The sequence below is a fragment of the Pangasianodon hypophthalmus genome, chromosome 30 (genome assembly GCF_027358585.1).
Source record: "Pangasianodon hypophthalmus isolate fPanHyp1 chromosome 30, fPanHyp1.pri, whole genome shotgun sequence".
Taxonomy (NCBI): Eukaryota; Metazoa; Chordata; class Actinopteri; order Siluriformes; family Pangasiidae; genus Pangasianodon; species Pangasianodon hypophthalmus.
In genome coordinates, this window is record NC_069739.1 from 9,512,264 (window position 1) to 9,536,569 (window position 24,306).

At 40.2% G+C, this 24,306-nt stretch overlaps 1 protein-coding gene across 2 annotated transcripts in view; it reads right to left on the reverse strand.

The window, feature by feature from the left end:
- Nucleotides 1–24,306, reverse strand: part of usta (uronyl 2-sulfotransferase a) — an 80,064-nt gene that overhangs the window by 31,650 nt on the left and 24,108 nt on the right. Inside the window, exon 1 of one of the 2 annotated variants that reach the window (XM_026917799.3) lies at nt 6,657–7,208. In XM_026917799.3, the coding sequence (XP_026773600.1) occupies nt 6,657–6,701 (45 nt within the window). In that variant the 5' untranslated portion in view covers nt 6,702–7,208. Of the gene's footprint in view, nt 1–6,656; nt 7,209–7,302; nt 7,347–24,306 lie in introns of those variants that run through there. The other variant, XM_026917798.3, reaches the window with a different exon arrangement.

Consider the following 24,306-nt stretch of genomic DNA (forward strand, 5'->3'; position numbering starts at 1 on the left):
AACCTATAAGCATGTCCTGTAGCAAAGAGTGGATCTTGTTAAGTCTGTAAACATCTGCATACTTGTTGACCAGGGAATGTGTAGGACAGGAGCTGGTTGTCCTGCAGCCGTGACTCATTAACCCTTGTGGTTTTTTTTTTGTTTTTATTTATTGCAGGATGCGCTGAGGAGGACATTCACAATGCAAGAGTTAACACAAGCAACACAAACGTTGGCCAATTTCATGCCTCAGGCTTGTGATTAGGGCTTGTGTGTGTGTGGTCTGGGCCTGAGTGTGTGTGTGTGCGCGTGTGTGTGTGAGAGTGTATATATATATATGTGTGTGGGGGGGTGTGTATGTCTGAGTGCCACGTGCGTAAATGGCAGTCTACTTTTCAGTACTGCAGTAACAGGAGCTGTGTTGATAACAGCCCTAGGTGGACATTTATTTACTGGAATTACTTACTTAAAAACACAAGCCGGCTGACCCACTGTCACTCGGGCCGTACCATTAAGTGTCTTTTATACCTTTACTATGTAAATTTCACCAGAATAAGTGTACCTTTAAATCTTTACCTTGGGTCATACAGTGATCCTAAATGTCCAATTATGTATTTAAAATAATTTTAGGCTCTCATGTGGCACAACAAAAAAAGCATTCGGCACATTGTCAGAAGATATGTCTGTTCACATCCCGATGATGTCACAGCTATCCATGAGCGTGAGTCCAAGAGAGTAAAACTGGCCATGCTCTCAGAGTGGGAGGGACATACTCTCTCTCCTGTCAATCAGAGCAACACTAGCCAATGAGCTCACTTATGCAGAAGAGGGTAGTGTCGAGAAAAATATAGAAATATCGCTTACGGGCAGCTTAGTAGCCAGCTTTGACTATATTAGGAGACATAAGTAGTTTATGGTTTGTGTGCTCTTATCAGAGGTAGAAGTCTGGTGCACAACACGTGGAGGCAGGAAGTGGACGAGCTCAGCTGCAAGGGCAGACAGTTGGTGTGACAGAAGCCACACTGAAGGTAACATCCGGTGTGTCTGTGAAACTGAGCTAAAGTAGAGTAGAGAATAAGATTAATCATAAGGCTAGCTTTAGGGTGAGATACAGTAGAAACATTATCTCTTGGTACAAGTTAATCGAGCATAAATAGTAATAATGACTACGCCTAATCTAGAAAATATAAATAGGAGGATGTAAACAAGCAGTATAAGTAAGAGCTGCTATAGTCAAGAAAAATGCATTTTAAGCAAAAATAGCCACAGCCGTAAAACAACAAAATGAGAATAAAGCAAAACTTTCATGTGGCAGAAGGTACATCTGCGCGTTGTCGATTCGGTATAAAAAGAATGAGTACAAAATAAAGCAATAAAGCGAATAGAGGAAGCGAGGGCTTCGATATAGCAGTTTACTAACTAGGCCAGGGGTCAGGAGACATCTCAAAACAAGATGAGGAGTCTTTAGTCTTAGGTTTAGAACCCCATTTTTCAGACAAGAAAAACAGGATGTGGAGTCTCAGAAGACAGAAGTGTCTGGGTAACAAGTCAACAAGGCTGGGTAACTGGACATTAAGGGAAAATTCTAAGAAGACAGATGACGACAAAAGGTCAGTAGGAGGAGAAAAGTCAGAAGATAATGGTAAATAGTGGGAAATGGTGGAGTGTATGTAAATTAGGATAGGAGGAGTCAAAATGGATTAAACTGAAGATAATGGGAAATTATTGACATAGGCGGACCAAAAGGGGGTGGCGCCAGCAGGCGTCTGAGTATGTATGCAAGGGAATTTGGAGGACTCTGGGCACTCAACTCTCCTGCGTGAGATTGTTGTGTCACCGCTACGGCAGTTCACCTTCTTTAAGCTCATTGGAACGTGTTGTGTTGTTACTGCAATAAAGAAGTTTGCTTCTTCTCATCCAAAGACTCTTCATTAAGGTTTATTCTTTTGGTGAGTACAATAAGTGAAATACAGGTAACTGGCAGAGAGTACAATCCACCCTCGAGTGTGTCCACTCAGAGAGGGACTCTGAGTTCCGACACAAGCATTTAACACAAATACACAGAGCTTTGTATTCACAGGTTTGTGAAGCTACACACGGCACACATGTGGAGCAGCCCTTTCGAAAGGTCGAGCCTGGTGACTACATGTACATCAAGGTGTTCAAGAAGAAACACTGGCAGCAGCCAAGAAGAGGGACCTTTCAAATTGGTACTAGCAACTCCTACTGCGGTCAAAGTCGAAGGTAAGGAGCATTGGTATCATCTGAGCCATTGTTGCAGGGCTGCAGTTAAAGGGCTGGACTAGAAAAAGTCCAAGTCACGTCTGGAGCAGCCCGCAGTGCTGGACGGCTCGGGCCGAGGAGGACGACGGCTCTGCGGTAGAACCGTCACAGACTCCGGGCCCAACGCACCGGACACAGGCCAAAGCGCCTCGTGGTGTACCACAAGCCAGACCCCTTGATATAATGGTACCTATGCCAGGTCACCTAGAGCAGGAACACCAGACAACACCGGACGAGCCACTCGGAGACACGACGGACAACAATATCATACAGTTGCTTAGGGACTTTGGCAGTCCGCCGCCTCGATACGATCCATTTGCCACAATTAACCTAGAGGACTTAACAGAGCAGGATAACCTCAATGATGGGACGTAGAGGGCAGAAGGTCCGACACCCCAGGCCATTTCGCCCAACATGCCTGGAATGGGTATTAGTGGTTATTTTAGGGCTAATGTGGCTAGCTTTCATTCGAACGCTAATTAAAGGGAGTACTATCGTCCCAGAAGATTCAAAACCTGCCTCCCCCACTAGTGTAAATAGCATAATTAGCTCGTTATACCTGTTGGACTCATAGAGGAAATGCACCTGTAGATGGCAGTTCCTCTGCTGTATATGGATATTTGTTATGCTCTAGTGTTCTCTGTCTCTGTTGTCTGTCTTGTTTGTCTTCGTCCTTGGTGTTTTGTGTTTTGTGCAGGCCCAGATAGCGGTGGCGAAACGCTCATGGTCACAGCGCCGTAAGACCCCCGGGTTAAGCGGGCAAGGTCTGCAGTATCACTTCCTGGCTCATCACTTCCACTGTCTGGCATATGAAGCGTTGCAGTTCAATATCTTCTCTCCTGGGAACGATATGAGTGGACATTGGATCCTGATCCAAATGGTCCTGTTCCTCGTCTTCTCCATCACGCCAACATGTTCTCTCTAGACGGGACATGGTTTCAGTCTGTTCAGAACTCTGTCTAAGACTTGGGTAAAGGCTTGCAAATGACAGTACAGGTTTTTCACCTCTGCAGAGCAATAACATTTGTTAGACAAGCCACCACCTTTTTGGCCCTTACAGCAACAGAGACTTGGCAGTATTTGCGGTCCAATGACACCCTATGTGGCGTGTTTCTCAAGTGATTATTCGGTGGAACATTTGGGTGACCTTACGCCGCAGTCAGAGTGTTTTGGCGCCCCACCCCGCTGGATACATGACCATTACAAGTGACACCACCAGCAGTGTCCAGGTGTCAGTGTGCCTAAGAACTGGACTCAATAAGCTGAGAGGCTGTACTGGGGGATAAAGTGTGAGACTTAAAAAGTCTCAGAGGGGGGAGTGATGTCGAGAAAAATATAGAAATATTGCTTACGGGCAGCTTAGTAGCCAGCTTTGACTATATTAGGAGACAGAATCAGAGGTAGAAGTCTGGTGCACAACACGTGGAGGCAGGAAGTGGACGAGCTCAGCTGCAAGGGCAGACAGTTGGTGTGACAGAAGCCACACTGAAGGTGTGTCTGTGAAACTGAGCTAAAGTAGAGTAGAGAATAAGATTAATCATAAGGCGAGATACAGTAGAAACATTATCTCTTGGTACAAGTTAATCGAGCATAAATAGTAATAATGACTACGCCTAATCTAGAAAATATAAGTAGGAGGATGTAAACAAGCAGTACAAGCAAGAGCTGCTATAGTCAAGAAAAATGCATTTTAAGCAAAAATAGCCACAGCCGTAAAACAACAAAATGAGAATAAAGCAAAACTTTCATGTGGCAGAAGGTACATCTGCGCGTTGTCGATTCGGTATAAAAAGAATGAGTACAAAATAAAGCAATAAAGCGAATAGAGGAAGCGAGGGCTTCGATATAGCAGTTTACTAACTAGGCCAGGGGTCAGGAGACATCTCAAAACAAGATGAGGAGTCTTTAGTCTTAGGTTTAGAACCCCATTTTTCAGACAAGAAAAACAGGATGTGGAGTCTCAGAAGACAGAAGTGTCAAATCAGCTGCTTCCAATCAGAGTTGTAAATTTTATTTAAACTGTACATGCGATAGCTCAGAACAGTGCACTGTGTCATAATTTACCACGACTGATATTATATTGTCATGCTCTGAAATACTCATTATTTTGGTACTTAAACAACAGAAACCTAGCCAAAACAAGCCGTGAAAGTCAGCACTGTAAACGTTCATGCCGAGGGGCTGCTACGATGCAGTTTTCTGGGCCATTCCTGCCTGAAGCGGTTTAGTCTGACCCTGTCTGATCAGCACTGCCCTGTCATTATTCCAGCTTGAATACAGGCCTGGATGGCATATCAAAGCCCAAGCATGTGTGATTAGATCAAATTAAAGGTAAACGACACCTTTTAGTTCAAACCCCTGCTGTATCTTGGCTTGAGTCACGTATTGAGCAAAAAATATGCCCAAAAAAATCTATTTCAGAGAAAGCTTTCAAAAGAAAAAATATGCTCATCAAAAGTCACCAAAATACTTAATTTTGAAGACTACTGATTTTTTGCCAGTGTTTTCAGTAAACTGGTGGACATGGCTGTCTACGAAAATGTATCAGAAAATAGTAAGTGGCACAAAACACCTTTCAGTTCTCCTGCATTTTAAAAATAAAATGGGAAATTACTGCTGCAACAAAGTTTACAAAAGCCAAATACACAACTTCATTCCCCCAAATGCATTAAATAATAAAAACCTTTTTTAGGTAAGGAATAAACCATAACAGTGCATGCTGGCTGATTATTTCCCTGTAACGGCACGCCACGGCAATTTGCCAAAACATACATTTCTTATTAATTAAATTAAATTAATTAAAGAACGCCATACTTTTTATTTTTTAGTTAGGGTATACTTGTTGATCTCAGAATCTAGAATTTTGAATCAACACCCTCTGACCAATCAGAACCAAGAATCAACACCCTCTGACCAATCAGAACCGAGAATCAACACCCTCTGACCAATCAGAACCGAGAATCAACACCCTCTGACCAATCAGAACCGAGAATCAAACCCCTCTGACCAATCAGAACCGAGAATCAAAACCCTCTGACCAATCAGAACCGAGAATCAACAGTGCTGTGTTATGAAATGAATCTTTTTCTTTTCTCTCTCACATCCTCACTTTTCTGCCTTTTAGCAGTTGTTGTTAACAGACTCTTCTTTGTCTAGCGTTGCGGCTTGCGAACCAAAACCCACATTAGTTAAACACGCTTGACTGAATCTCACTCACAGAAATGTTTGTCTCTCGTCTCTTATTCGCTTTTCTATGCTGATTTTCTCCAAACGTTTTTAGTGTTTACAGAAGTGAGTGGAATTAATTTGACTAAGCATCTTTAAACAGTGATTAATATCTTTACTGACTCTCCTGACTATTTCACAGAGATCTAAACACACACACACACACTCACTTACTTTGGAAGGCACACATTTGGTGTCTAGCTTGCCAGAGCTCTGTGGTGCTGGACTCTTGCTGGCACATGAATGTAATTTGATTTAACAAGTAATAAAACCAAAACCATGTTTCGCCCGTTTCTAATCCCTTCTTTTTTTTTTTACTTAATCTGTCCATCACACTACAATGTTTCTGCCTGGAAAAGCAACACTGAGGTTACTTCAGAAATGTCTGGACTCTGTTTTTCTGTGCGCGCGTGTGTGTGTGCGCGTGCGTGTGGTCGTATAATTATTTCTGAATGTCTGCTACGATGATCTCCATTTTCAAAACTGTACAGTCTACTCCAGAATTATTGGCACCCTTTAAGAAAATAGCAAAAAAAAAATTTTTTCAATTAAACATTACTCAAAAAAGTTTCTTTAAAAGTGGTCTGTGTGTGTTTCTGTGTGTCTGTGTGTGTGTGTGTGTGTGTGTGTGTGTGTGTGTGTGTGTGTGTGTGAGAGAGAGAGAGAGAGGTATGAACACCGATGGATGGTAGAGGACTAAACAAGCTGGACTGAAACCAGCGCTTCACTCTTGAATATATATTAGGAAGGAATCCAAAACCACTCAGTTTCATGGTTGTGATTTTTGTGCTGTGGAGTATGATGATAGATATACTACATAATATACTACATAATATACTACACATTAAACTACATATTAAACTACATATTAAACTGTCGCGATATTAGCGTAGTCAAGTGTTTAAGTAATTATGCCACTACAGAAGTTTCAGTCTTCAGTAGTTTATGAAAATAATGTAGACTTTTTAATGTAGAGTTTTCTCGAATATCCTCACAGGACTAGTTAAAATACATTAGCCTGTTTTGTTTATTTAACATTTTATGCCTGGCATTTGGAAATAATGTGCAGCCATTAAAATCACTCATTCCATTATACAGTATACTCATAAAGTTACCTCTTAAAAATAAAAGATGCTACAAAAATCATGACGCAATTATTCCAAGTTTACCGTGAACAATGAGCCGCTGGCTTTAGTGCTGATCAGGCAGAACATTTCCTTCTCCTTTTCAGTCACAAGATCATGTCTTTAACCCTCATTCTATCTACGACTCTTTCCCTGGAAAGCGCTAAACAGAACTGCCCTCCCTTTACAGGAAATGAGTGAGTGAGTGAGTGAGTGTGTGTGTGTGTGTGTGTGTGTGTGTGTTGGGGGTGGGATGGGTGATAACACATCCTCAAAAATGTGGGGAAATGTGAGGAGATGTCCTTAAGTCAATTATTCTGCCCAGTAATTTCATAAGACGTTCTATAAAGCATATGTTTCCAAATACAAAAATATCCAGAGAATTTTTGCTGACGTATAAACACGTAATACAAACCTGTCACTGCTTAGACAGTAACACCCCCCTCTTCCCGAGGTGTTAAAAAAAGGTCAAATAGAGTCTAATCTTACACCTCAGATGTTTAATCAGATGTTTATAGTGAGTAAACTGTTATAATACGCATATATGTCAAGATATGAACAACAATGAAGGAGTATTGAAAGTGTATACAAAACAATAATATCCTTTATAATGAATTATATGCACAGGTAAGATGATTTAGAAACATGGGATGAGAATAGGGGGAAAAAACAGATCCATAATAACATTTACCTTTGGGACAGGGGGACCGTGATCATCCTGATATGTGGATTCTCCTAGAAAGAGCAAGAAGAGCAAGAAATTAGACACTTTTTTAAAACATGCAACTAATCAAAGCATACAAAAGGGAAAGGCTGGGAGCTTACTGCAGCAAAGTCAACAAAAATACACTTCAGATCAGCTCGAGCCACAGGAACGATCCAACTCAAACATTCTCTGACAATAAAAGCAGGAAGTGCAGTAGACTGATAAAGCTTAAATTGCTCTAAGCGTGTCTGTGAGCATGCGTATATCACAACACGCTAAATCTCTGTCCTCACACACAAAACTCTTTTCCCCTTTCAGCACCAAAGGATTACGCTAACAGCTAACAGCTAGCAGCTAAGAGTAACGAGACAGGGCGCTTTTTCTTCTCCTGAACCCATAACTCATCCAGCAGCATGGAGTTGTTATACTTCTCAGCACATCTAGAACTTTCTGAGAGTGAGACAGAGTTATGGACAAAGACACAGGTTACAGGAGCGGACAGGGTCAATTCCTGGGTAGGACTGTGTCTTCTTTTGTGTCACATTATACAGTCGGGGTTTAAAGTGAATAAATCAATTCCTTTTTTTTTTTGCATGATTTCCTCCAAGACTCTTTACTGTGGACAAATCCTGTATTTCTGTTTGCACATTAAAATTCAAAAAGCATCTAATCTTTATGTTTGTAGAAATGTCTTTTTTGGACTTTTGCAGAATGGTTCATGTGTTGTGTGTCGCTGTGGGCCCACACAGGCACGTAAACACACAAGTTCAACATTTCACTTCAGTAAGACTGCTCTCGCTCCAGTGGTATGTGAAGTGATGTCATCACAGCAAACATCAATACGTCAAAATAAAAGCACGGGCTGACTAAAGGCAGATAGACACGAGATCATGCATTGAGTTTTAATACTTTTGCACATTCACACACACTAATATGTTTAACTGTACACAGACACACACAAATCACACACTAAATTAATGCTCAAACATAATCGAACATAATCGAACATAATCGAGTCTACGCTAAGCAATTCACGTTAGAGGTGCTTATGTTTGCTTATACAAGGCCTTGGCTGAATTCTCGAATCTGATTGGTCAGATGGTGTGGATTATTTTTGTATAACCTCAGACAGTAGATCTGATTATAACATGAATGATATTAATGCACCTGTTATTGTTTCTAGAGGAACAGCTCATACACACGGGTTTGCACATAATGGTGGCTAAGACTAATAAATGAGTTGTTTTTTTAACAAAGGTAAAGCGTATAATCGTTGATGTGGTGAAGTTTCGAGAGTTGGTGAGTCTCGAGAGACAGTGCTTTGTAACACTCACATTGTTTTGTAACATTTTCAGGACACAGCAGTTTACACTTTTTGGGTTCTCAGTAAAATGAAAAGTTGAATTTTTTTAATCTCATCAACTTCAAGAGAGAGAGAAAAAGACAGAGAATGACTGTTTATGGTTGCTAAGCGATAACAGGAACTAACCTGTCACGCGGATGGTGCGCTACATTACATCTAACTATACAGCGTTAAAATGTGCAAGCTGTCATTCATATTTCACTCCCTATTTCACTTCAGATCTGTCGTAAATAGCTTCATTTATTTATCATTAAAAAGTCAGTGTAACTCTTAAACGTGATTTATAGAGTGTTTTCAGCAAAGCTTTAAGGGTAACTCCCCCTTCATACCCTTCTCCACTTCTCAGAGCACAGCCACACCCCTGAGGATGGCTTAGGGCTGTGATTGGGCACTAACTGCATTTCAGTGTGGCACGACTGCAACCCAGTGATGAAAGCAAGGTAACAAGGAGATACATGCAGTGATGAGCAGTCAGCGTTCAAGCCTTAGAAAGCAAAACCTAAGGCTTTTCAGTGAATAAATAAGGCAATGTAAGAGCAATGCAATGAAGATTTTGCTTTTCAGTGTCGCACAAATGAAAAAGTAAACAAAACAAAAAGGAAGCATGGCTTCATGTACATCCCACACCCCCAAACCCCAACTCCCACTCCCAACTTTCTTTTTTTTTTTTTTAGAGGATTGCAAAACACCCAGTAATAACAGCTGTATGAATATTTTCCTAAATAACGTATCGTTTCCCACCATAGAGCAAAACTCAGCCAGGGAGCTGGACCATCTAATTCGTCTTTTCAATTACAGAAAATCCTGTAATGGGTTTTGTCACTGAGGATATGTATAAAATGTTCGGGATATGTTTAATAACACGGACTGCCTACTGTTTCTGCAAGAACAATTTTTCTGGTTTCAGAGACGAAATTTAATAACCATTTGCTCACGAGAATTTTCATCAATCATTTCTTTGCACAAAGTAGACTCCAGAGGAACCAACATTAAACCAATCACTTCTTTCTGTCCTTTTTGCTTTTCATTACTTCTGCAACTGTTCCACTCGTGTCTCAAGTTGATGAAAATTGACCTAGAACTAGGAGCACAGGTTCCAGTGGTTCCTGTTTGGGCCACTTCTTGTTTTCGAGTGTGTGGTGAACAAACGCCTGTGACATTTGCACCTCTGAGTCTGCCCCTTCTCTACAATCCGTTATTTCTCAGGATTTGGAAAAGCCTGTACAGAATGTACACACCCACTGAAGCTTGTGTCAGCATGAATTCAATTCATCCTCCTTAGGGACATGCCAGGACTTTCTCTTTCTCTTTTGCTCTGCTTCAGAGAGACTGAATCTCTACCAATCTTCTTAAAGACTTCAGTCTGAAACGGGAGTGAAGTCAAAGAGAACACACCATCCCTTTGTTCACTGACCTTTTGCTTTCTTTATCTTAATCACCTACTTTAACCAGACCATTAACCAGTTTGTGGATGATCTCCTGGCATGGGAAAGGGGATCGCTTGTATTAGTACTGGGATGCCATTTTTCATCAAACGGTGATGAACCTGAGAAAAATACAGTGTTGTGCAAAAAATACAGTGGGGTCCAAAAGTCTGAGACCAGACTGAAAATCTAGAATTTTTCTTCTTTTTCATTTAAAATTGGAAATAAACAAAGTTTTAGAATTTTTAAATATTGAAAACAAAGAAAATAAATGTTCAATATCTTGCATATTTAATACTCAGGATTCTGCACTATTTTTAGGTCCCTATTTGAATGTAAGCAGATTAGTGATGTTGACCATGTTAACTGCTATGTACAAAAGGTCAGATTTTCCCTGAGTCTCATCCCTTCCATTAAAGCACATGTTCAAATGACACGCCAATGAATACAACATGAATTATCAGGTTTTACAAACCCGCAGAGTCCGTGTCAGCTCAAATGCACTGTCATTATAGCAAAAGGGGGACATATGAAAGTAAAAAATTCTGAAATTCATGTAAATATTTCTAACTCAGCTTACTGCTGATCTAATTATTAAATTTTCTAAAAATTTTCTCAGACTTATGGACCCCACTGTAGATATGGATTTCAAAGACATTATCAGAGGATGAGGACTATGGCTACACAGAACTGTCTCCTCACCAGGAATTTGAGTATTTTATATTTTCATTTGACTAAGTAACTCAGCTGGGGCTTGGACTTGCCCTTGCTAGCTATGAATTTATGATTTATCCATCCCTGAGATACACACCAACAGCATATAGGGTTTTCTTCAATAAACCGTTTAAAAGGCCAAATAAATCGCTGACCCATAATTCTAGAGGACAACAGAGGTCCTGTTTTGATCTCCACACCCCCCAGGAAGTCAGTCAACACCTCACATAGCTTCAGCTCTCTCAGCATTGCAGATGCTGGCTTCCAGGCCAAGAAATAATTAGCAGGTGAAAACACATTTCAAAATATAAACACTAAAATACAACATGTAATCGCTTGCTTTAATGGAAGGATAAGAAGCAAAGATAACAAGTGAAGTGATTGTTCTGGCATGTAAGAGCATTTTTTCGTTCATTTGGTTGTTTGGATGTTGTCGAGTAAACCATCTCTATCTCTATGTAGGTCTTTAATAACACCTGATTAAAGCACAAAAGCACAGGAACCACAGCCAGATTCAGAGTGGACAGAAAGCACCAGAGTGGACAGAAAGCACCATACAGCATGGCAGAAATGACTGCAAATGGGTTAGACTACAGCAAAAAAAAAAAAGGAAAGTAGCCAAATTCTGCTGAAATGTGAAAAATGTCTAAAGCTGGTAAAAATTCACTTCTGCTGCAGTAAGAATGCTGCCATTTGTGTAGGAATTTCACTGAACATATACTTTCAGCATTGCAATATTTAATTCACATGATGTAATTAGTAACTTGGTTAAGTATGGCTTTGAGATGAGAAGAGACTAAAATACTCGAAGATGGGTCAGAAAGCCAAACATCGCTGTTTAGGCTGCTAGGTGCTGGTAAGTGCAAAAACGACAGTTATTTTTGACTGACCTGTCATTTTCCGCCTCAGCCGTGTGTGTGTGTGTGTGTGTGTGGAGTATTCTTAGGAGCTGTGTCATGTAGAGAACATTGACCAGCGACTGGAGCACAGTTCAAGCTCAGACGCTCCATTACAACAGCATTCTGGAGGTAAATGAGGAATAACAGCAGCACATCAAGGTGGCTCAGGATTCTTGAATCAGACTCATCAAGCTGGATAATTTTTTCTGAAGATCAAAATATCATAAATTACTTAGATAAAATGCTGAGAAAAGGACAGCTACCTAGAGGAGTCATATTTTGGAGTCATATTTCAGCCAGAGCAACACTTTTTCATACTCCCTAAAGAAAGAATTGTGGTTTTAATGACAGGAGAAGAGGTGGTGTTGCTGACATCATTTCCCATCTATAGACTTCAAATCAAGTTCACATGATGACATTGCATACTGAGATGCAGTGGGACTTTCTCCAATTCTACATCCTGTATGTAGATGTCCAGCTGGAACTTTAACACCAGGTTGGAGCCATTTTAATACGCCGGCTAGCTTGTTACGGGAAAAAAAACAGACTGTGTAACAGTTTCTTCCCCCAAATGATCAGACTCCTCAACACTCAGAGACTGGACTGACAACACACCCACACACACACACACACACACACTCAACTGAACACCATCCCACTCCCTTTGCAATTTTTTTTTTTTTTTTGCTACTGTATTTATAAAATATTGTATGTAATTTCTTGTCATTACTATACTCTCTACCTGGCTGCTACCCCAATAACTGCCATGTCCATATATGGTGTAAGCTTAACTAGCTGTATATGGTATAACTAGCTGTATATGGTATAACTAGCTGTATATGGTATAACTAGCTGTATATGGCTGACTAAGCCACTTGACTTGACACTAGCTCAGAACAGACATTAAAACCATTTTCTTTATTTTTGTTTTCACTGCTGATATTTCCAGGCAGTTATGTACCAGACATTAAAAAACAACACTTGTGAGTTGCTTACATTTGTTACTTTGATAGTTGCATACATTAAGATCGTTTCCAACCAAGATGGAATGGAAATCAATCATTCCTTCATCTTCAGTAACTGCTTTATCCTGGTCAGGGTTGTGGGGGATCCGGAGTCTATCCCGGGAACACAGTGTGCAAGGTGAGAGAATTCACCCTGGATAAGTGCATACACTCATTCACACTAAGGGACAGTTCAGCATAGCCAGTGGCCTATGTGCATGCTTTTGGACAGTGGGAGGAAACTGGAGAGCCCAGAGGAAACCCATGCAAACACGGGGAGAACATGTGAAACTCCGCACTGACAGTAACCCGAGCTCAGGATCGACTCCAGGCCCTGGAGCTGTGAGGTGGCAATGCTAGACACTGTGCCACTGTTCCGCCCCTAATGGAATCATTTAAAACATTTCCCAGGAAACAGATGAGACACTGGGCCTAAGAGCTGACTCCATGTTTGCACTTCCTGCCATCTTATACACATGCAGACACACAATATGGTTGCAAGCGTGCTTTCATAAACAATTTTTTTTCAATCATTGTCTTCTTTCTACTGGAATCTGACACCCCTGATAGAGAATTAGATAAAAGGGTTGGAATGGAGTTTAAGGATGATTCTAGCTTTTAGATCTAGCTTTCCCCACATAACATAAAAAAAAAAAAAATTCAAGAACATTGTCCACCCATGCAGAGTGTTTTGTTTACACACCATTTTCACCAAGAACATTCGAACTGCTCTTACAAGGTGCCAAATGTCTACTCTCTAAAAACTGACTCATTAACGCAAACCCAGCAGCCAGCAGAGACAGTGTGTTTGTTTAAGCTACAAGTCATTGCAAGATCCTTTTTACATTTACAATACAGAACCAGCAAACGAAAATAGTAGATTCAGCATTCAGTCCTCACACACCTGCACCATCACCTATATACAGAACAGCAGATGGGTGTAAACTGGGTGTGTACTGTATATGTTTTCATTTTTCCAATGTACATGTGCTTATATGGGTATTTCAGGAAGCATGTGGTCCAACATCACCAAACTCTTTGATTCAGCGTGTAGCAGCTGCCCAACATTAAACTCCCTGGGTCTAAATCATCAGTGTAATGATGTGTAAAGTGGGGGTTGATGTCTCCACCCAGAACTGTTATTCTATGGGTTTGCCACTATAACTGTGTGCCAAATGTGGTAGCGATGGTTTTTCTTTCTTTCTTTCTTTCTTTTTAGAAGTAATGGAAATATGTTTTTATAGAAGCTTTACCATTAAAAAGGCCTGAGCCCAGAGCAAGTTTAGATCAGGATAAACTGACATGAGTGGAGTTTCCATCTGCCTCTTTTATGCAAATTATAAATTACTGCATTTAAAAAAAATTAAGAGAGAGAAATTCCAGATCAATATACAGAAGCTGTAACAAACAATACTTTCTCAAACAGTGTGTGTTTTGAAATCTCCACGTCTCTGGCCTAAGCTGCGTATTTACAGTAAGAGCTCAAATTTTCCTAGCTTGCTACCAACTAACACTACACACACACTGCTTGATAAACAGGAGATACCACAGGTGGGATACTACTAGTCAGTTTTGAGGGGATGGCATAGCCTACTATTCCATATTTTAATTTGTAAATAATTGTATTTTTCTCTGTGTTTCTAATCTTCAACTGTCCAGTTTCAGTGAGCCTCAGATTCCTGTTCTTGAAATGCTTTTCTGTTCACCGTGGTTATAAAGAGTGGTGATTTGAGTTAGCGTAGCCTGTCTGTTCAAACCAGTCTGGCCATTCTCCTCTGACCTATCTCCTCAACTGACCACAGAACTGACACCACATGTGGGATACTACTGGATGTTTTTTGTTTTTCACACCATTCTGTGTTGAAAATCCCATGAGATCGGCAGTTTCAAACCAGATCATCTGGAACCAACAACCATGCCAAGCCAATGACATCACATTTTTTCCACATTCTGATATTAGACATGAAAGCTCTTAACCTGTATCTGCATGATTTTATACACTGTGCTGCTGCCACATGATAACTGGACAATTCTCATACAGTGTGCATCATTCTGATGTGAAGATTTTGGGAAGCAGTTAGATGGGTCACTGCTGGGGGACGTTAGATCATGGCTTTTTGTGTGTGTATATTTAAACACTGGTTAAATGAAGGATCAAGACATGTTCCAAAGCACCCTGAGGTGATGACTCACAGTTTTCAGACTCGCAGTACACTCCCGCATCATTAGATCAGCACACTCCTAGCAAGAGCACGGAAAACAAGCGATACACAATACAAACTGGAGTATCTCAGACTCACTTTAGTTCTTACTCTCGAATATGTGTTATCTTTATATATTTAATCATAGCTGTAAATGAAATCACACTCTTAAGAAGCTAGTATTAAATCATGATCAGAAAAAAGGAACTTCCATGCTCGATGACATGCTAGATAAAATTACAATTGAGTACAAGAAAGTAAGAAAAACAGAGAGAGAAAATGATAGATTGAGAACCACGACACGACAGAACAAATCGGAAACACATCAGAGACTAAGAAAAAAGCCAGAACAGACGCAGCAAATCTGTGTGCGTCACACTTCTTTGAACTGTTCTGGGATCAGCTGTGTGTGTGTGTTTCTGTGGTGAGGCCAGGCCAGGGAATTCTTACTGTTACCTCAAACACAATGACACACTGAACAAGCCTCCCCCAACACACACACACACACATTTTTCCAATTCCAAGTTCATTACTCTTGGTTTTACAAGATCTTTTGCTCTTTGATTACAGGAAGAAATTTATCAAGTTTAACAAGTTTAACTTTAGATATTTAGGGTTGGGAATATTCCATCAGGCTAAAATTCGAGGAAATTCACTTTATATCAGAAACCATGCTAATGCACAGCCTTATTAAACATTGCCTACCCAGGAACACTGGGCTGTATTCAGAGTCAGTTCTACAGTGGATATAAAAAGTCTACACACCCCTGTTAAAATGCCAGGCTTCTGTGATGTAAAAAAAATGAGACCAAGATAAATAATGTCAGAACTTTTTCCACCTTTAATGTGACCTATACCCTGTACAACTCAATTGAAAAACAAACTGAAATCTTTTAGGTTGGGTGAGTAAAAATAAAAAAACAAAATAATGTGGTTGCATAAGTGTGCACACCCTTAAACTAATACTTTGTTGAAGCACATTTTGATTTTATTACAGCACTCGGTCTTTTTGGGTATGAGTCTATCAGCATGGTGATCTTGACTTGGCAATATTCGCCCACTCTTCATTGCAAAAACGCTCCAAATCTGTCAGATTGCGAGGGCATCTCCTGTGCACGGCCCTCTTCAGATCACTCCACAGATTTTCAATCGGGTTCAGGTCTGGGCTCTGGCTGGGCCATTCCAAAACTTTAATCTTCTTCTGGTGAAGCCATTCTTTTGTTGATTTGGATAAATGCTTTGGGTCGTTGTCGTGCTGAAAGATGAAGTTCTTCTTCATCTTCAGCTTTCTGGCAGAAGCCTGAAGGTTTTGTGCCAATACTGACTGGTATCTGGAACTGTTCATAATTTCCTCCACCTTGACTAAGGCCCCAGTTCCAGCTGAAGAAAAACAGCCCCAAAGCATGATGCTGCCAGCACCATGCATCACTGTGGGTGTTCTTCTGGTGATGTGCAGTGTTCTTTTTGCACCAAACATACTTTCTGGAATTATGGCCAAAAAGTTCAACCTTGGTTTCATCAGACCATAACACATTTTCCCACATGCTTTTGGGAGACTTCAATTGTGTTTTTGCAAAATTTAGCCAAGCTTGGATGTTTTTCTTTGTAAGAAGAGACTTCCGTCTTGCCACCCTACCCCACAGCCCAGACATATGAAGAGATTGTTGTCACATGTACTACACAGCCAGTACTTGCCAGAAATTCCTGCAGCTCCTTTAATGTTGCTGTAGGCCTCTTGGCAGCCTCCCTGACCAGTTTTCTTCTCGTCTTTTCATCAATTCTTGGTAATGTCGCTGTTGCGCCACATTTTCTCCACTTGATGATGATGGTCTTCACTGTGTTCCACGGTATATCTAATGCCTTGGAAATTCTTTTGTACCCTTCTCCTGACTGATACCTTTTAATAATCAGATCCCTCTGATGCTGTGGAAGCTCTCTGTGGACCATGGCTTTTGCTGTAAGATGCGATTTTTTTTACATCACCAGAAACCTGGCATTTTAACAGGGGTGTGTAGACTTTTTATATCCACTGTATATCAATATTTATGCTAGGAAAGTTACTCGTATTCAGAGATGGTTTAAGCACCTTCTTAAATTTTCTAGGCTCCCCTTTCAGATTATGCAAATTATGCAAATGTTTAGTTCATGCCTCCATGGTTGCTGGATTTTTCTTGAGTTAAGATTTTATGTGTGATGAAGAAACGACTGTGTTGTGACTGATCTTTCACAATTAAAAAAACTGAACAATTTAAAATAGTTTACAGCACGATGAAGGGACCAGTTCACTCACTCGCACCATGTTTAACCTTCTTACGTTCTGCTCTCCTCATCACCAACTCCCACACTACCACAGAAAGAGAAAGATGAGCTTATAATGAGAAAGAGTTCTCTAATACACTTTAAACAGCATAAACACACACACACCTGTATATAATCACAAACGTACAGCCACCCTGGAAAAAATGGCTTACATTAAGTGTCTGTTGTAGTAATATATGGTTATCGTGTTTTCCTCAGACTCCATGATGACTCTGTTATCATCATCAGTTAGCTGATGCATACACACACACACACACACACACACACACACACACACACACACACACGCTCAGGTCATACCTCTGCTATATTGACAAACCACATGGCAGCAGGAAACAGTATAAAACAAGTGTCAGAGAAGAAGAATGAAGAGGTGGAAGCCCTTTGAGGATTCCCCGCTAGGCACATGTGGAAAGACTACACACACACACACACACACACACACACACACGATCATAATGGATTCATTACTAGACTCTAAACAATAATAAAAATATTTTTTTCTCTCTCGCTCTCTCTCTATCTGTGCTATATTTGTCTAAGCCTCAAACAGTAACGCAGAAGGTTTCATTAATACTGTGGGATTTTCTTTTCTGGAAGGTTACTGACAATAAAGATGAGCTTGTGCTAAGTCTTTCCCAACTCTCCGACACATTCGAATTCCCAATATCACATCATGTGACAAAACAAATTTTAAAATTCACACATTTTAATAGGATTTCAAACCAGAACCGATATGTTGACTGTCACAGACAGAATCACATAGGCATGTATCCATGTATTTATACACACTTACACACAGTATAACTAGCGTACATGTCCATGCTCACGTGCACACGCGCACATTATTAGCAGGGTTAGAAAGTATTTATCTGGAAGTGTGTTTCATCAGAAGTGTTCTCTGATTTGATCTGCCCAGCACTGTACTTAGTAACTTAACAGCTTTTACAATCATTAGAAAGAATAGAGTGTAGGTTATTTATAAATCAATATACAGTGTGCTTCATAAAAATGAGCAGAAATGACAGTATAAAGTAAACATTACACCTAACATCATTCATATAATACAATAAACTATTCATCTTTTCTAACCAAAAAAGTTCTCATTAGAACTAGGTTTTAGAAATAATTTGATCATAACCTTGTCCTGTTTTCCTGGAGTATAGATAAAAGTTTGCACACTTGTAAAATCTTTTTCCTTTACCACGGAAAAAAGAACTTTCAAAACAAAAGAGACAAATAATAAGAAAATGTCTAAAGCAGTTGAAAATTTACCAGGAACTGGACCCATGAGGACTCTGTCCCTCCCGTGGTAAGGAAGATGAGGAAAGAGGGAAAAACAGGCCAAACATCACATTTAGTTGATTCTTGTTGTTTTTGAGTTTCAAATGTAACCCTTACACAAGCAGTTTAGAAGTGCTGCAAGAAAGAAAAGAAAAATCTCACAAAATCCAGCACCTGAACGTCACCAGAGTGTCATTAGAACCACTACTGGCTTCAGGTGCTGTAGACAGATGAGATCAAAATCAAACTATTTGTTCATGTAGACCAGTGTAGATCATCTAGACTATACAAGCCAATGTACAATATGGAGGTGGATCAGTGACGCTTTGGTGCTGTTCTGTGGAATGTGGCTTGTGTCAACTTTCAGGGCATCAAGTTTTCTGCCAAGTAGTCAAGTCAAGTCAAGTCAAGTCACCTTTATTTTATATAGCACATTTAACAGACAAGCAGTCAGCCAAAGTGCTGTACATCATCCCGGCTAAATCTAAGCAATGAAATAAAAGACAAATAAAATGAGAAACAATTTCAAATAAAAAAAACCTAAAGCAGAAAATCAAAACCACAGATAAAAGACAGGACAAAACCACAAGACCTGATACTATAGATCTTAAAGAGCTATAGTAAAAGACCTGGGAAAATAAATCTGTTTTTAGGTTGGATTTAAAAATATCTATACTGGGGGATGCCTTCATGAGAAATGGCAAGCTGTTCCATAATGATGAAGCTGTGACAGAAAAGGCCCGGTCACCTTCAAATAAAAGTAAAGTAGCTGATTAGAGTAAAGTAAAGTAGCTGATTAGATGATCTCAAAGCCTAATACTAGCTGAAAGAAGTAGCTGAAATCCTGGTTGCCTCAGGACTTGGACATAGACAGAGATTTCACCAAGACAGTGAGCAAAACATACTTGCAAATTAGCACAGAAATGGTTAAAGAGACACGAAACTCTTGTTTGCAATGACCAACAACAATTCAACAGTGGACCAAGATCCCTTTACAAGTGTCCCCAAGCTTTTCATAAAAAAAATTGCACCACTTTTTGCATTTAAGTCTAATTTAAAACTCAAGATAAGACTCTCCCCATACAGTCTGAGCTCAAAATATTCTGTTTTTTTTAAATATATTATTTTGTGCTCATTTTATTGAAATTTAATTTTCTTGACAATAATTCTGCGTGAACCAACCATTTCCACCCTCTTTTCAGCTCCAAATATCACAATAACATCTCCCTAGAACAAAATTACAACAAAACTGACATGAAATATGAGAAAAAATATTATATACTGAAACAATTCTCACCAATAGGATAAGAAAAGACTAATAATTTAAATAGATATACACAAACTGACCTTTTCATTTATCAAGATTGGCTTCTAATCAAACATCAAACATGTGTTTAAATCCATGTTTTCATCAACTACCATCATGCAAAAGATCCTGAAGATGCTACAACATAATTAGAGAGCAAAGACTACAATATCCAGTGCGCATGACTGTTGCTGGCCTGCGCATGCAAAGAAAAGAAAAGAAAAAAAAGAAGAAAAAGAAAGGAAAGAAAAGAAAAGAAAGCCAAACAAACAGCAAAGGAAATACGTAGAGCTGTGTTCTATGAACCGGAGAAAAACAATTCACCTTTTTTAAAGTGAGACTCAAGCGAAAAAAAAAAAGGCTAGGGGATGGGGGTTGGAAAGAAAAAGGGAGGGAGAGGTTTGATGAGCTTGGCAACTTGGAAAAAAAAAGAAAAAAAAAAAAGATCAGGCCATCTCCACCCAAACCACACCCGGTTCTCCCTCAGTGTTTACTTTAGACCTGTGGGAAACCTCTCACTGTATATCCACCATACGTTTCAGTTTGACATATCAGAGCTCGAGGCAACAGCTCCAGACTAGCCAAAGAATCGCTCAATAGCTTAACATGAGGGGAAAAAACATCCAAATGTCCAAACGCAGACAAATAAACACAGTTATGTTAACGAGTCGCAGTGCTTATGCAAGGTGTCTCTGAAACATGCTCTCTTTTGGTGTTGAGTTTGCACGGTACATGGATGGAATAAAACACAGAGGACTTTGTAATTATATGGTGTGTGACGGTCCGACGTGCAGCCTTGGCACGTGTTTGCATGTCTTAAACATAAAAACTCCAAACGGAAGTGCCAGCTTGGAGCTAAGGCTCAGAGTTGGCCATAATTGACCCGTGCTCTGTTTCAGTGCCGCGCGGCTCCCGTCCCGAGAGCTCGAGGGAGGTACCGAGCTCACCCCGAATGGGCCGATGGTAAAATAAAGACTAGTATCAAGCACTTTCTGCACCCAAGGCCAGCATGGAATTTACCCACATACACACATGACTTCTCTCCATCATCCACCCCACACACACACACACACACACTCACACACACACCACTCCCTATGTTCCAAACGAGAAGGCTTGCAGCATATGTTCTGCACATGTGCGCGTATTTGCTGATTACAGTGTGATACTGGGTAACTCACACTGAGTGAATAAAACAAGCCCCGCTAGCCTGGGGAATATTCCACTGAAGAGTTTGCTGGGACATTAAAGACACATGCTCACTAAAGCTTTGCTTCAGATCAGATTAGACTTTTTCCACAATTATCTGATGACTTTGTAGCAAGCGCTGAGGGACAAACTAACTAATAATCACTTATACAATACATCACAATATTACACTACTTACTATGCACTACTAACACTCTTTCGTTCACAGTATGAGAGTCATGTTATATTTAAATACTTAATGTAACCTAATAAGCAAAACAGCATTTCTAACTTTGCTAACTAGCATTAATTAGCTCACTCAGAGCTGGCCCTAAAACCGGTAATAGTGTCGATCCAAGCTAAGAAACAAGAGCAATAAAGCTGGATTGCAAATTATACACACCAACTGACACCAACCACCAACTATATTTAACTGCTCATAACAGACGACAGATTTGTGATACAATTTGTTACCCACTTCAAATCTGTAGTGGTAGAATGAGTCTCACCGACTGGCTCAGGAGCTGTGCATATAAATCAATCTCTGGAATAAAACAACACTGCTCTAGAGACTTTCAGTCACTTTAAACAGACAGTAGAGAAAGACGAAAACAGATACTATAATGTGTAACAGTGTTCTCTACTCCAACAAGAGTCGTCCCTACCTAAGCGTTTAACCTGAATCTTCACACACACACACCCACACACACACACCCACACACACACACACACAAACACCACTATTTTCTTGCCAATTTGGTCACCCACCACTTCCCAATCCACCATCAGCTCTCCCCTATCAAACAACAGCTACCAACTGGCTAAGGTGCTTCCTCCGAGACAGGTGAAGCCAGCCAAGTGCATCTTTCCGAACCGTAGCTCACGCAGCACGCTTGGACGAAAGCGCTATCTCCTGTCCAGAGAGCACGGTCAAGCTGGCTTCCTGTCTATCATTTCATAAGGACAATATTTTTTTAAAGTACAAAGTAGGGATAATATTGTAAAATATTAAAAAAAATTCAGTACATGCCTAGTGCCAACACTTTAGTCACCAGTGTTAATGTGCAAACCGGTCTGCTTTGATTCTAATGAGGATAAATGTGTCCAATGGCTTCAGGCACCAGTCCAGACCAGTCCAGACCTGACCCAGTTCAATGATTCGTTCCCATAATACATTATCCCTTCCTCACACACTGAAAGTGTTTGACAGCCACACTGGAAAAACAACCTCATGCTGCTGAAGAACACAGAATGCCTGGCACAAGTGTACAACTAGAACATTTCCCTCTCAAATGTGTTGGAGTTACATCAGTATCACACTAACGGTGCCTCATACGGTACCTTATCATCATACAGGTGAAGGTGTATGTGATGCGTATGTACACAATTCTTGACCAGCTTTTCACTTTAGAAACACACACATCCAGGCCTTTTTAAACTGAACTGAGTCTTGTAGCAAAGAACTGACTAATTTAGTAAACCAGGTAACTAACACAGACTGCTAGTTTGCATTCAAGTAGCTAGCTATATTTAATAAAAGTCATGTATTCAATAAAAGGTTACTTTTGCTCAGAACATGTTACAGTAAACATGTGCTGGAAAGTCAATCTGTCAAATATTCTTACTTTGAACACTAACTGTATGAACGTAGCTTACGTTAGACAAGAAACCTGGACTAAACTAGCTAGTTATGCTAACTACTTAATTCAAGCCTAAAGACTGTAGTGGCTCATTCTGAGGTACTCAGTTCAACTCAGTTTAAAGGAACCTTATGATTCACAAATTTCCGCCAGGAAAATTTAGCAGCCACGCTTTGCTACAGTAACGTTAGCTACATGAAAGAGGTCACTGACTAGCTTATTTCCCACAGTCTTCATTTTTCTTAGTTGGGGAAAAAATGATGACGCATTGTGCGGATCATTTTTACGTACATTAAACTAAAACCAATGACTAAAATGACCATTGACCAAAGCCAGAAATGTAGTCCATCAGTCTAATTCATGGAAACACATGACATACTGTTGTACAGATGAATACTGCCAGGTTCTCGGATCAAACAGGTTATACTCAGCTCCAGATGTCTGAGTGCAGTAAGGGCAAGGGTTTCTCATGTGGCGAATATGCATTTCTCTCATTTTAGGGAAAAAAAAAAACATGCAAGTCCAGCCGGACTTTGCTTCTGAAGCAAGCTGAAAAAACCCCCACGCCTGACGTGTGTAAACACACTGCGCACAAGGCTGTAAATAATCATGAACCAGCTCCACTGGCAGCTCCACATGCCCATGCCACCATGTCTCACAGATGTGGTGGTGTACTTATATCATGAACAGCTCTTTTGTCCACTTTTCATCTACCCCAGGATGTTTTTTTATACATATTAGCTAACTGTTACCTCAAGTTAGTTGCTGTTAGTATGTGGCCATCTGGGAAAACCCACATGGGTGAAATGTTGACAGTTTCCACTATATACACTGTAGTTCTGGAAACTATGGACTTAACTGAACTGAAGGTTCTAGCATTTTAAAGTCTGGCTACCTCCAGAAGTGATGAGGAAGGAAACTGAAATTATTCAGAACTTCAGAGCATTTACTAAAGTCCCCAAGAAATGGCTTCTTAGCTGTGGTTTGATTCCGTATGGTGATGCATTTCTTTCCTGAAATAGGAAGTCAGAGTGATGTTGTGCTGAACTGCATGACGCAGCCGCGAATAGTGTTCGAGATACACAACTCTACGATAACACAGTCCAGCAACGAAGAGCCCTAAACTGGTAAAACACCTCTGAAAAGCAACAGTCACAGAACAGTGACCAGATACAAATTCTACTCCCTTTAAAATGAATAAATGTCAACCACTGTTACTGCTTCTAAGCATGATTACTGCTAACAAGCTGCTACTGTAAAGCAAGACCCGCCCCTGGGGGTGGGGCATGTGGTTCTAGTGATTCACAAAGTTGTGACTAATTCAATATGTAATAAATAAAATAGTTTTTTTAATACTGTAAGTATGCCCCTTATTGTTTCCTGAGTCAAATCCTTTATTACAGTCTTAATCCCTTTGTCAGGCCTGGGAAATAAATACCTGTACAAAGAAGTAGAATGCAGCAGAATGATAGCATTAACGCTAATTAACACTAATTTGATAATCATAGGTTATGAGAGTTTCTGCCAGGATAAAGGCAACGCAGAAAAAAAAACATGACTGTTTTAGTGATTACAATCTTTCATTATGGCCTCCTCCATATTCTCAATAACCCCAGCAGCTGTTCAGGACCTTATTCATATCCTTAA